The sequence below is a fragment of the Sinocyclocheilus rhinocerous genome, unplaced genomic scaffold, assembly GCF_001515625.1.
Source record: "Sinocyclocheilus rhinocerous isolate Xijiao unplaced genomic scaffold, SAMN03320098_v1.1 scaffold879, whole genome shotgun sequence".
Lineage (NCBI taxonomy): Eukaryota > Metazoa > Chordata > Actinopteri > Cypriniformes > Cyprinidae > Sinocyclocheilus > Sinocyclocheilus rhinocerous.
In genome coordinates, this window is record NW_015666170.1 from 68,658 (window position 1) to 82,516 (window position 13,859).

Sequence of the window (13,859 nt, forward strand, 5' to 3'; positions counted from 1 at the left end):
TCAAAAGCTGTGTTACTATAATGAATTTTAGGTTTAATTTTGGCGTGTTGTATGATATTTTTGTGTTTCCGTGACGTTAAAAGATATGAAGAGATCGCGCGGTCTCTCTCTTTTATAAGCCAATGCTTACTACGACGAAACGTGTAATGTAAACCACAGTAACATTAATACGCTTATTTGAAGTTAACATGGGCATGTTGAATGGGTTTTTGCGTGTGCAAACTTTTGCAATTGTCCCGTGAAGTTAAAAGTCGACATTAAACGTGACTAACAACCAGGCTCTTTACCCACAATTATACTGTCTGAAATGAATAAATTAACAAAAATTATTTCTGAAGCTTGGACTCCTAAACATTATATCACTCACAGGTAAGTTTGTTTTTATTGTAAACAAAATGATCACAGATAATAGTTTTGATATACTCTGCCTTACTGAAACCTGGCTTAAACCTAATGATTATTTTGGTCTAAATGAGTCTACTTCTCCAGGCTACTGTTATAAGCACAAGCCCCGTCTGATTGTTCGTGGCGGCGGTGTCGCAACGATATATAGAGATATTATTAATGTTACTCAGAAAACAGGACATTGTGGTGGCTTCTGCCGCTGCTGTGAGGAATCATTCTTAAATTGTATTATTCAGAGACAATAAAACCGAGAAAGATCTGCAGAACAATCTATAGAGTCTGTGTCTGTACTCTCTTTTATACAGTGCTTCCCGAAGGCGTGCCCATGTTCATTCAATACATTTCATACATATGGTTATTGTTTATCAACTCTTTTACCTCTTTTGGCTGTGTCTCCAGCAATGTTGGGCAAAGTTACTTTTAAACGTAATGCATTACAATATTGCGTTACTCCCTAAAAAAGTAACTAATTACGTTACTTAGTTACTTTTTATGGAAAGTAATGCGTTATATTACTTTTGCGTTACTTTCGCGTTACTTTTTAAATATAAGCAGGGCTACACGATTATATAACTTGATACATAAATGGCTAGATTCACTTCGATTATACTTGATTAGTTCATATTTTGCATATTTTGTAGCACAATTGTTAGTTTCTCTAAAGTCATTTTTGCTTATTAGTATGGTTGAACTGGATCATCAAAGGTCAGCAGCAAAGATATTGGTTAATTTGGTTAATATAGATACATTTGTGTTATTTAACATATTTAATTATTGCAGGTTTGCGTCATATTCTGAGTATTCTGAGTTTTGTTTTAATTCATTTTGATGAATACTAAATCTGTTTTTTTGTGAGTGGGATGAATTAATGCACATTCACATTTAGTCTAGAACTACAGTAACATCATGTTCACAAAGCGCACACAACGCCTCTGCCGTCAAAAATTTAACTACGTCATTTGTGCATATAAGGTTAAGGGTGTGGGATGCACATCGGTGATGTGGAGGGAGAATATACCTTTCGCTGGTCTCACTGTCATCCCGTAAGACTTCGTGCAAGGCTGTAAAGATGACCTCGTCTTCATTATTCTCTGCTTCATCATCATCAGCTTGAAACATTCTGAATGCCTTTACAAAGTTCGCGCCATTGTCCGTGACAGTGGCAGTTATCTTACCACAAAGAGCAAATGAGCTGTGAATTTGCTCTATCTCCGCTGCGATGGCATCGTACGTGTGTCTCCCACGAAATCGCCTGCAGGCGATTGCAGCTTTTTGGCGATGCAGACTAGCAGGGTCGATCCAGTGTACAGTAATGCCCAGAAAACTTTTATTCTGAGCAGTCCATAGATCTGCAGTGGTGGAAACATATTCCAGGTCGGCAAAAGTTTTCTTTAGGCCTGTCTCCATTTCCATATATGCATTGTCCAAAAAGTTTGTAAAGGTTTTGCAATCGGGCAGCACGCCCCCCGTCCTTTTGCCTGTCACTGAGATTTTGCTTATGATATTACGAAATGTAGGCGCCTCCACAGTGGATAGTGGCTGCATCTCCTCGACAATAAAAGCAGCAACCAATTTGTTGAGTTCAGTCGAACTAATTGTTTTACCTGGTGAAGGTGAACTGAAATCAAGCTTTTGTTGTTTAGCTTGAGGCGGGGTGCAGGTATCATTCGGCTCTTTCTCGTCCATCTCTGTTGTGCTGTGCTTTGCATGCAGATGTTTTTTTAAATTTGAAGTGGTGTTTTTTGCAGTTGACAAGAGTTTTTCACCTACACATAATCTACACTTAACGACAATCCCCTTCTCCCTTTCTTCGACGAGTTCAAAATAATTAGAATACTTCCATCGCAGAAATGTAAAGCTCTGACCTGCCATCTCCGTTTCTGACTATGTCTGTTCCCGCGCACGCATTGAGTGCGTGATTCTACGTGATTACGTTCATTTTAATTAAGTAATTACATTTTTTTTAAAGCAAATTAATTAAACTGAAAAAAGTAACTCGCGTTACTTTTTTTAAAAAGTAACTCGAATATTCATGTGTAAATTTATAAAGTAATGCGTTACTTTACTAGTTACTTCAGAAAAGTAATATTATTACGTAACGCACGTTACTTGTAACGCGTTACCCCCAACACTAGCCACAGCCTTAGATGAAATCAACACAACATAAAAGCCTTATCCATCCCTGAATTGCACCCACATCAATCTCATCACATGCCTCTTCCATGGCCTGCACAAGAGGCATGCGCACAAAGGGCTGCCGGTCGTATACCTTCCACCGCCATGCCGAAAAGAACTCTTCTATGGGGTTCAGAAATGGTGAGTATGGTGGGAGGTATTGCACAAGAAATGTTGGGTGGTCAGCAAACCAGTTTTGGACTGGGGCTGCACGATGAAAGCTCACGTTGTCCCATACTACAACGTACCGGTTTCTTTGATGGTCTGCATCATTCATACGCTCTGGTGGTATGAGAATGTTTTGAAGTCTGTCCAGAAATGTGAGAATATGGGCTGTGTTGTATGGTCCAAGGTTGGCATGACGGTGGAGGACACCATGCATACTGGAGATGGCAGCGCACAGTGTGATGTTCCCACCACGTTGGCCAGGAACATCTATAATGGCTCTGTGGCCAATGACGTTTCTCCCCCTTCTTCTGGTCTTTGCTAGGTTGAACCCAGCCTCATCTATAAAGATGAACTCATGTGGGATTGCATGAGCATCCATTTCCAGTACTCCCTGAAAACAAAGAACAAAAATCAGTCAATATGGTGTTATCCAGTACACTGGGAAACAATGTTGCGTGTAGTGTACTGCAGTCAATATAGTACTTACATCCACATATGCTCGTCTGAACTCTTTGTTTCTTTGAGAGTTTCTCTCAAATGGCACCTTATAAAGTTGTTTCATTCTGATTTGGTTTCGCTTGAGAATGCGAGCCAATGTGGACAGACTGACTCGTTGAATGTTGTTGAATAAGGTGTTGTCTTGGATGATGTGGCTTTGAATTTCTCGTAATCTGATTTCATTATTTTCCAAAACCAAGTTTACAATGGCAGCTTCCTGTACCCCGGTGAACATTTGGCCCCTTCCTCCACCATGGTGTCGTCTCTCAGTCCTTCAGAAAAAATAAAATAAAAATATATATAGGGCTTGGACAATGCAGCCTAAATATTTTCCCCCACAGTAGAGTACATTGTACAGGAAACTTGTACAGTTCATGAATGGCTGATGTCATACACTATGTAAACAGGTGTCACCCAACAGATACACTATGACATGGGGTATACTACATGTGTACTACATGAAATTTTGGTTACATACCTGTTCTCCAGTCTAAAGGTCCGGATGACAGAGGCGACAGTAAAACGGCTCAAGTTTGGCTGCACTCGCTGTCCAGCCTCACGCATTGTCAGCCCATGGTTGATGACATGATCTACTAAGGTTGCTCTGATTTCATTTGAAAGTGTTTGTCTTCTTTGGCCATGAACTCCTCTACCTGCTCTACCCCTACCTCTCACTCTTCCTCCCCCTCTTATTCTCAACCTCCCTCTTCCTCTTCCTCTTCCTCTCTCTGCAATGTCTTCCATTGTGGTTGTAAAAAAAAGGTTCTCACCTGTGGTCTTTTCACAGTGCTTACATCCTGATTGAAGTGTTAACAATTAACCATTGAGGTGTTTGGCCAGGTGGCACATGTAATTGGCCAATTAGCTCATGTAGTGTCATTTTGAATGGCAGTGTTTTGAAATGGCAAACATGTGACTTTATGTCAGATTGTTGTGTCTTATGCAGAGAACTGTGTTCAGTGCATTTAAAAAGTGCCATTTTGAAATGCAAAATGTGTGTAAAGCAGAAAATGTGTTTAGACTTTTGGAGACTTGAGAAGAAGTTTTGCTCTCTGTGTGTCAGTTTAAATAATTGTGCTGTGTATGTCATTTTAGTGTGTTAGCAATTGGAAAAAATTGTAATAAAGCATTGATTGTCCGAGATTTTAACATTCACATTGATAATAAAAATTATGCATTAGGGGTTGCATTTACAGATTTACTAAACTCATTTGGGTTCAAGCAAAACGTCATTAGACCCACTCACCGTCTCAATCATACACTAGACTTAATTATATCGCATGGAACCAATCTTACTGATATAGACGTGATAGAGCAAAGTGATGATGTTACTGATCACTACCTTGTAACTTGTGTACTTACAGTTTTTTATGATTGCTTACACACTAAAATTAAAAATAACACACAGTTAGTGAAACCTTACACTCAAAGAGCAAAACCTCAGCCCAAATCTGCACAACTATAAGCACATTCTCAGCCTCCCACTTTTTGCAAAACATTACACACATTGTTTTGCAAGATACTAAACACACTTCTCTACATTAGACACAGAAATCTAACATGATGTCACTTCTTTGCCATTTTAAGGCACTGCTTTCCAAAATACTACACATATGAACTAATTGATCAAACACAGCCTTCAGGTGTGCAGACACTTAGGTGCTTAACTGTAAACTCTACAATCAAGGTGTAAGCGCTATAAAAAGGCAACAGGTGAATTTTTGTCTTCAACAGAAATGAAAGGCAGTGGTGCAGGAAGAGGAAGAGGAATAGGGAGAAACATATTTGGCCTCAGAGCTCTTTTGAATGTCCCGGGTCAATGTGGTGGTAACATCACAATATATGCTGCAATCATGCAGAATGGGGTCCTCCACCGGCATGCCAAAATAGGTCCTTACAACATCGACCACATACTCACGTTTTTAGACAGACTAAGTATTGTACAGACTAAGTGTCTTGTTCCATTATTCAAGTACCTCCCACAACATTCTCCCTTCCTTTCCTTTTCCCCTTCTGCGTGGCAGTGGAAGGTTTATGACCTCCGACCCTATGTTATACCCCTCATTCAAGCTATGGAGGAGTCTGTGTAAGGATGGATTCACCATTCGAGAAGATTCTTCCCTCACTGTCCTGCGAGGGAGGACATTGACTGTGATATGGATGAAGTGGCCATATCCAGCTATACGAAGAGATGATGCTAAGGTTTTTTTTTCTCATCTCCACAAAAGTTTATGTGCTACTGTATATTGTATTTGGAATATGTTCTGATTTTCAGTGCAAAATGCAGCCTAATTGCAATGATGTACTGAAGGATTTTACAATATGGTGAGAAATAAATATTTTCATGAATGTGCAGTACTTGCCTCATGTGTTTTGTTTAGTCAATATATTCATGTACTTTAACAATATCTAAAAAAAACTGGGTAACACTTTCTACGAAGTCCGTATTTATAATACATTATAAGGGTATTCTTAAGGCATTATAATGAATGCATAATGCATTATAAAAAAACTTATAATATGTTATATCAACTCATGAATAATCATAACAACAATTATAATAAATCATATACGGAAAAATCAATTAAAGACGTAATCAAACAGACGATGAACACTATTAACAGCAATTATTATATGATGCAATCAAACTTATAGCAAAATGTGGTAGTTCTGTATGTTGTTTCAGGGTTGGCATCATCTGAGGTCCTCTGAGGGGTTGGCATCATCTCTTCTCAGGTGTTCTGGATCCAGACTGAATCTTGTGTAAATCCTAGTTACCACGGGATGTCAAAGAAACAAAGAAACAAATAGAGACATAATTAATGTAGCTGCTGTTCCAACCAAGCAAAATTGATTTGTTTAACCCAAACTAAAGAATAATAATGTGCATTTGATCAGATATAACTGCAGTACAAGATTATGATATGCATTATTTGAATGCTTGGCCAAAGAGATGTGTCTTTAATCTAGATTTAAACAGAGAGAGTGTGTCTGAACCCCGAACATTATCAGGAAGGCTATTCCAGAGTTTGGGAGCCAAATGCGAAAAAGCTCTTCCTCCTTTAGTGGACTTTGCTATCCTAGGTACTACCAAAAGTCCAGAGTTTTGCGACCTTAGGGAGCGTGATGGATTGTAGCGAGGTAGAAGAAAGTGTTACCAAAAACTGTATCAAAAATAGAAATGTGAAAAGTGAAAAAAATAGAAAAGTGTTTAAGATTGTGCACAGCAGTGTCTAAGTGGTTCATTTTGCAAAATATCTGAGATGTTCTGATACTTGTGTGTGTGGATGTGTGAATTGTGTGTAGTGTTTTGACAAAATGAGCCTTGTTTTTAAAATTGTGCCTAAGCAATCGTAAAAAACTGTAATACCACTGATACTTGTCATATCGTTCCGCGTTATCGACTAGGTAGAACAATTATCCCAACCACTAAAGATAGATTCACAAATAACCTGCCTGATCTGTCTCAGCTGCTCAGTGTTCCCATAGACACAAATGAACTAGATGAAATGACTAGCAGTATGGGCACAGTCTTCTCTAGTACATTAGATACCGTTGCACCCATCAGATTAAAAAAGGTCGGAGAGAAAAATACTGCACCATGGTACAACAGTAATACTCAGGATCTCAAGAGAGATACTCGCAACCTGGAGTGTAAATGGAAACAAACTAATTTAGAGGTCTTTAAAATCGCATGGAAAGAAAGCATATCCCTCTACAAAAAGGCTCTAAAAGCAGCCAGGGTCGAGCATTTCCGCAAATTCATAGAAAATAACCAAAACAATCCAAGGTATTTATTTAATACAGTCTCTAGAGACTAACAAATAAAGAGACATCACCTGAACTGAATATTCCATCAGTTTAGTAGTAATAACTTTATGAATTTCTTCACCAAGAAAATCGAAACTATTAGAAATACAATTGTAAATGTACAACCTTTGACTGCATTTTATGATCCAGCCTCAGTTACTGCCCCTAAAGAACAATTGCAGTGCTTTACAAATATAGGACAAGAAGAACTAAATAAACTAATCATTACATCTAAACCAACAACATGTTTACTAGATCCCATTCCCACTAAACTATTGAATGAGTTGTTAACTGTAGCAGAAGAGCCTTTTCTCAATATTATTAATTCATCTCTATCTTTAGGTCATGTTCCAATAACATTTAAGATGGCAGTTCCGTACTGAACTATTGATCAATACAGAAATCAATAGTTCCGTATTGATTTCAAAATATTGCTACTGACCTATAAGGCACTAAATGGTTAAGCTCCTGTATATTTAACTTATGCATTATCCCTATGCCCTATGTCCTTATTCATCACGCTCTTTAAGGTCACAAAACTCTGGACTTTTAGTAGTACCTAGGATATCTAAGTCCACTAAAGGAGGGAGATCATTTTCTCATCTGGCTCCCAAACTCTGGAACAGTCTTCCTGATAATATCCGGGGCTCAAACACACTCTCTCTGTTTAAATCTAGATTAAATACACATCTCTTCAGCCAATCTCACCCTTGTTCCCATTTAGATCAGATAAGTCACAAACATATTTTTAGCTTGAAACGTTGTTATGTCTCGGCAGGTGTGTCTTCGTCTCTCTCTCTCTCTCTCTCTCTCTCTCTCTTTCTCTCTCTCTCTCTCGCTTTTTCTCCCTCCCTGTCATTTTTATTAGGATCAACCCCTCAGGACTGCTATTGGCTTAGGAGGCTGTCAATCTTTATTAACTTGAGTGACGTCATGGCCTCCGCTGCCAATCTGGGCCATCGCCAGTGTTTTAAAAGAGACATCTAGATGAACGCCAAGCAGAGGCTACTTTGGTTTTCTGCTCCGTTCTAGTGTTTGTTAATCTGCCTCTCTCTTTTTGTTGTGGTGTTTTGTGTCATATTTTCCTGTTATATTTTAAGGTGTCATCTTGTTTAATCTTGTGATTATTTTCGGTATTGATGTTTGCTGATGACAACCTTCGCTTTGCCTAAGAGCTTTGGACAGATAATATGTCACGTGACGTACACGCTACAAACATCTAGCGATTCCCATGTATAGACACATCAGGTTAGAAGTGAGCGCTGTTTATGTATTTTTCTGTTTGGTTAGCTTAAAGTAGGTAAGTAAGGGTTTGTAAATGCCGAAGACTTGCTTGAAATTGAGTTAGATTGGTTTTGTTTTGTTATTTTCTTTTCTTTAGCGCCACTTGCGTCCTTTTCTCCTGTGGGTTTATTTTGTTTTGATTTTCTAATGTAAATATTGTATATAATTTACTTAATCTTTTGTTAATCCCGCTTCTTTATTGTTACTATTACCTTTATTATTATTGTTGCTGTCATTAATATTGTTATATCTTACTTTACCTTAATTTTGTAAAATAAATTATCTTTTGTTGGCACTTTTGGTTGTGCATTGTCTCTTGCCACCTGCATTGCCGCAAAGCTGGTCACAATCTCAATGTTACTACTTCCATCCCTAGACTATAAATTAAAAGTTCGTAACAAACGTTATGAACAGCAGCTACTCTAATTTTTTTCTATCTGCCTTTCTGTTCCTACCCCGGGATGCCCATCTCGAGGTCTCTAGAGATTACACCAGCTCCAGTGTGGATCCAGCCTCATAGAAAGACTTCAGATGACCCAACAGCTGTGAAGAGATGATGCTGACCCCTGCGAGGACCCCAAATGACGCCAACTTGAATCGATATGCACAACTGCCAAAATTTCTCCATATTGTAATCATGATCACACCTGTAATAATCACTTTAATGAGCTTCTGCTTGAAATTAATTCATGTTAGCTAACTGTATGATTCTATTATCTTGAACTGTTAATGTGTCAAATGAACATTACTTGGACACATTCACTTCTGACAACAGATCACTCTAAATTGTAATGTAGACATATGCATTTTCTGTAAAGTGCTATACAAATAAATTTGAATAGAATTTAATTGAATTAATAGACTATGAGTGTTGAGCAGCTCAGAGCATTTGCTCTTGGGAGAAATTGATGAGAAAAGTTTTGATTGCAGACTTTGGCAGATCAGTTTGAGATACTGTTGAAATCTCCTCTGTGGTCTAAGAATTTCTGGAAAGCGAGAGACATCAAGCAAAAACGACTTCATTTGCATTCTCAGATTTGTGTTATTTCTACTATCACACTTTTCTCCAAAGAGTTTCAGATTCTGCATTACACATCTCATTTCAGAGGCAGATGATGTGATTATTAGAGTTCATCTGCTTATCACATTTTCACTTATCACATTAAGTTGGTAGCTTACTTCTCTTTGTGATGTTTTGTAGGGTTAAAACACAATGAGCCATAGTAAAGAAAACTTTTTTTTTTTATATAGCGCTTGTGTGAATTTGTGCATTATTTGACCAGTGATCATTGACTGTCTTTAGCAGCATCAACTTTCAATAACTGTAGCCATTGTTTAATGGATATTATTTTTCCTATTGAACACACTTCAAATTAGTGTTTACTATTGTCACTTTGCATTATTGACCCACTATTTTCCTAATTAATGTTGTACAGTTGCTTTGACACAATCTGTATTGTTAAAAGTGCTATATAAATAAAGGTGACTTGACTTGACTTGACTTGACACTATTGTTTTGGTGATATTGGGGGAATATATATTTATTTTCCATTGATTTAGCGTTCTGTATTATCTGTTTTATTATATAAAGTACTGTGTATGTTTTGTAAATACTGTAAATGTCTGAAAATGACACCAACAAATATTTTGACTCTATTACTCTATTTATATAGGTCTTCGCTAGTAGGTGGCCATAAATTAGTATGTTTTTATGTTATTAGCGTGTCATTCAATCAAACCGAACCAAACCCGTCCCTTCACGGGCACCGTACACACGCCATTCCACTGCGCTGATGTCTATTGTTTTATGTCAGGGGCTGCGTTCCACTCCACTTTTAGACACGCACTTGCAAACTTCCCTAAGCACTTCCCCTCGGGGGAATCCCCTCTGCCATTTTGAAGTGCGTTCCACTTCGTGAAGTGAACGAGGTAAGTTAATATGGGCAGACCCTCGACCCCTTCATATGCACACTTCAGGCCACTCCACAGACCACAATGCAACACGATTGTGACGTCATCGCAGATCGCATTTAATTTATCCCCACCCTAAACAACTCTATAATATATAAATTATTTTTTAAAACATTTATAAAAGCCCAAGCATAGTCAAGTCAAGTCAAGTCACCTTTATTTATATAGAGCTTTTAACAATACAGATTGTGTCAAAGCAACTGAACAGCATTAATTAGGAAAATAGTGTGTCAATAATGCAAGAGATACAACCATGATCAGATGATAAGAGCAGGTCATTTGTAACTCTAATGAGAGCAGTCTCAGTACTATGATACGGTCTAAGTCCTGACTGGAAATCCTCACAGATACCATTTTTCTCTAAGAAGGAATATAATTGATATATTCATAGAAAACTTGTTTCTCTGGATAATGTTATATTGAAGCACCATTACTTCAAACGTATACTTGAAACCCGCCCTCTGAGAAATACTGAAAATATTGTTATAAATTGAAGCAACACCTCCCCCTTTACCTTTTGGATGTGGCTCATGTTTACAACAGTAATCTTGGGGGGGAAGACTCGTTTAAAATAATGTAATCATCAGGTTTTAGCCAGGTTTCTTTCAAACAGAGCACCATATCATTTACAAAATACCTATATACATATAGAATGCTGCACCAAACAAATCCGTAAAGGGAAAAATGTTAACAATAAACCAACTCTATAGCAGATTCTAAGTGATCAAGGTCTTAGGATGTTCCAATTCAGCCCATTCCAAGGGTTCCGCCAGTAGTGGGCACTCATGCAACATAATCAATGACGTACATCCGAGGGAATGAGACGGAGTGAAGGGCATAAAAAAACAGACTGGAACGCAGCCAGGGATCTCCAACCCAGCTTCAACTCACCTGCCTGTAATTATCAAGTAGCCCTGAACACCTTGATTAGCTGCTTCAGGTGTGTCCTGGAGATCAGGACAACTAGATGAGCCCCAGAGACAGATCCCCAGTAAAGACCTTGTCTCCTAGACGGCCACCGGGACAAGACCACACTATTTTCCTAATTGATGCTGTACAGTTGCTTTGACACAATCTGTATTGTTAAAAGCGCTATACAAATAAAGGTGACTTGACTTGACTTATTTGATTAGGGTTGGAGAGGAAATCTGCAGGACAGTAGCTTTCCAGGAACAGGGAGACTTCAGTTTTATGTAAACATGCCTAGACCAGTGGTTCTCAATTCCAGTCCTCGAGACCCCCGCTCTGCACATTTTGCTTGTCTCTCTAACATATCTGATTCAGATCACCAGCTCCATGCATGAACTGTGTTCCGATTGACAGGGTGCCTACACAGTGTTCATTGCTCCCTACTCCCTGAGCACAGGAAATCCTTTGAAGTTTATATCACTGCGGAACATTCATTCACGGATTTGCACTAAGCCACGGCCTGCAGCATCTTCACACACAGACAAAACTTAATAGAGAAGTGTGAAGTGTGACATAATATACCTCTGTAAATAAATACAATTTAAATTCACGTCTCGCGCACTTTAATGCCCTTTGAATGGAACATATACATATGCTCCCTTCGAACTGGAATCATGGTGGAATATCATGTAAAGTCCACTTCGTAGGGCGCTTATGAAGTGATAAGTGATAAGAAGTGATAAGAAACATACAAAATGTGCAGAGCGGTGGTACACGAAGACTGGAATTGAGAACCTGCACATTGAATGTCTTTGATCTTTGCGCGGTGCTCTGAAGCTGAAAAAACAAACAAACAAAAAAACAAAACAAAGCAAAAACAAACTATTGCATCCTTAACATGGGTTTTTTCCCCATCCCACTGCCCTGCGTGTGAAGTTTATAAAAGCAAAAATGCGTTCTTCTGTGTGTATGCTGTTCACATTCATGATTTGACATAATTCGGTTTAATTTGTGTGAACGGGTGGTGTGATTACTTAAAACACTATGCTTACATAGTGTTTTAAGTAATCACAAAGTGACATATCGTCACTTCCTGTTTGTTGCTGCCGTGTGTTTTGAGTTTGAGCTCCGTCAAGTTAATTCTTTGTTGTCTAATTTTTTATCTTAAAATCAATTTTATACACCATCATTTTTGTTTCTATAACGTGTGAATATATCCCCTATCGTATTCTACAACAACAAAAACAATCAGAGCGCCTTATCACTAGTTTTATTTTGATTTACCGAGTCCGCTATTAGCAAATAGCCCGCTAGCATCGCCAGCATGGTTGCCGCTAATCTCGCTTACATTACTAATACTCTATTCACACACATTACCATTGTTTTACTCACTGTTACTTGCTTTAATGGCGGATGTGTGTCTACCTTTGAGTGCAGGTGAGGACACGTTCAAGCTGCATTCGGTGCAGCTCGAGCTGGAGGCCGTGGAGAAGCAGATCCGCGACCTGGTGGAGAGGCAGACCCAGCTGAGAGAGCGGAGAGCCGCGCTTGACTTGACTTGACTTATTTGATTAGGGTTGGAGAGGAAATCTGCAGGACAGTAGCTTTCCAGGAACAGGGAGACTTCAGTTTTATGTAAACATGCCTAGACCAGTGGTTCTCAATTCCAGTCCTCGAGACCCCCGCTCTGCACATTTTGCTTGTCTCTCTAACATATCTGATTCAGATCACCAGCTCCATGCATGAACTGTGTTCCGATTGACAGGGTGCCTACACAGTGTTCATTGCTCCCTACTCCCTGAGCACAGGAAATCCTTTGAAGTTTATATCACTGCGGAACATTCATTCACGGATTTGCACTAAGCCACGGCCTGCAGCATCTTCACACACAGACAAAACTTAATAGAGAAGTGTGAAGTGTGACATAATATACCTCTGTAAATAAATACAATTTAAATTCACGTCTCGCGCACTTTAATGCCCTTTGAATGGAACATATACATATGCTCCCTTCGAACTGGAATCATGGTGGAATATCATGTAAAGTCCACTTCGTAGGGCGCTTATGAAGTGATAAGTGATAAGAAGTGATAAGAAACATACAAAATGTGCAGAGCGGTGGTACACGAAGACTGGAATTGAGAACCTGCACATTGAATGTCTTTGATCTTTGCGCGGTGCTCTGAAGCTGAAAAAACAAACAAACAAAAAAACAAAACAAAGCAAAAACAAACTATTGCATCCTTAACATGGGTTTTTTCCCCATCCCACTGCCCTGCGTGTGAAGTTTATAAAAGCAAAAATGCGTTCTTCTGTGTGTATGCTGTTCACATTCATGATTTGACATAATTCGGTTTAATTTGTGTGAACGGGTGGTGTGATTACTTAAAACACTATGCTTACATAGTGTTTTAAGTAATCACAAAGTGACATATCGTCACTTCCTGTTTGTTGCTGCCGTGTGTTTTGAGTTTGAGCTCCGTCAAGTTAATTCTTTGTTGTCTAATTTTTTATCTTAAAATCAATTTTATACACCATCATTTTTGTTTCTATAACGTGTGAATATATCCCCTATCGTATTCTACAACAACAAAAACAATCAGAGCGCCTTGTTATCACTAGTTCTATTTTTGACTTCC

At 38.6% G+C, this 13,859-nt stretch overlaps 1 protein-coding gene across 1 annotated transcript; it reads right to left on the reverse strand.

The window, feature by feature from the left end:
- Positions 1-2,548: 2,548 nt before the first annotated feature.
- LOC107731862 (uncharacterized) lies at positions 2,549-4,315 on the reverse strand. The gene is made up of 3 exons (XM_016543055.1): positions 3,725-4,315; positions 3,236-3,518; positions 2,549-3,139 (listed from the first exon to the last, which is right to left on the reverse strand). The coding sequence occupies exons 1-3, from the start codon at positions 3,988-3,990 to the stop codon at positions 2,549-2,551; spliced, it is 1,140 nt and encodes a 379-aa protein (XP_016398541.1). The 5' UTR covers positions 3,991-4,315.
- Between the last annotated feature and the right edge of the window lie 9,544 nt (positions 4,316-13,859).

Coding starts and splice junctions, on each gene's coding strand:
- LOC107731862 (XM_016543055.1), bottom strand. CDS start 3,990: ATGGAAGACATTGCAGAGAGAGGAAGAGGAAGAGGAAGAGGGAGGTTG. Junction 3,519..3,724: donor ACCTTTAGACTGGAGAACAG/GTATGTAACCAA, acceptor TTTTTTCTGAAG/GACTGAGAGACGACACCATG. Junction 3,140..3,235: donor TCAGACGAGCATATGTGGAT/GTAAGTACTATA, acceptor CTTTGTTTTCAG/GGAGTACTGGAAATGGATGC.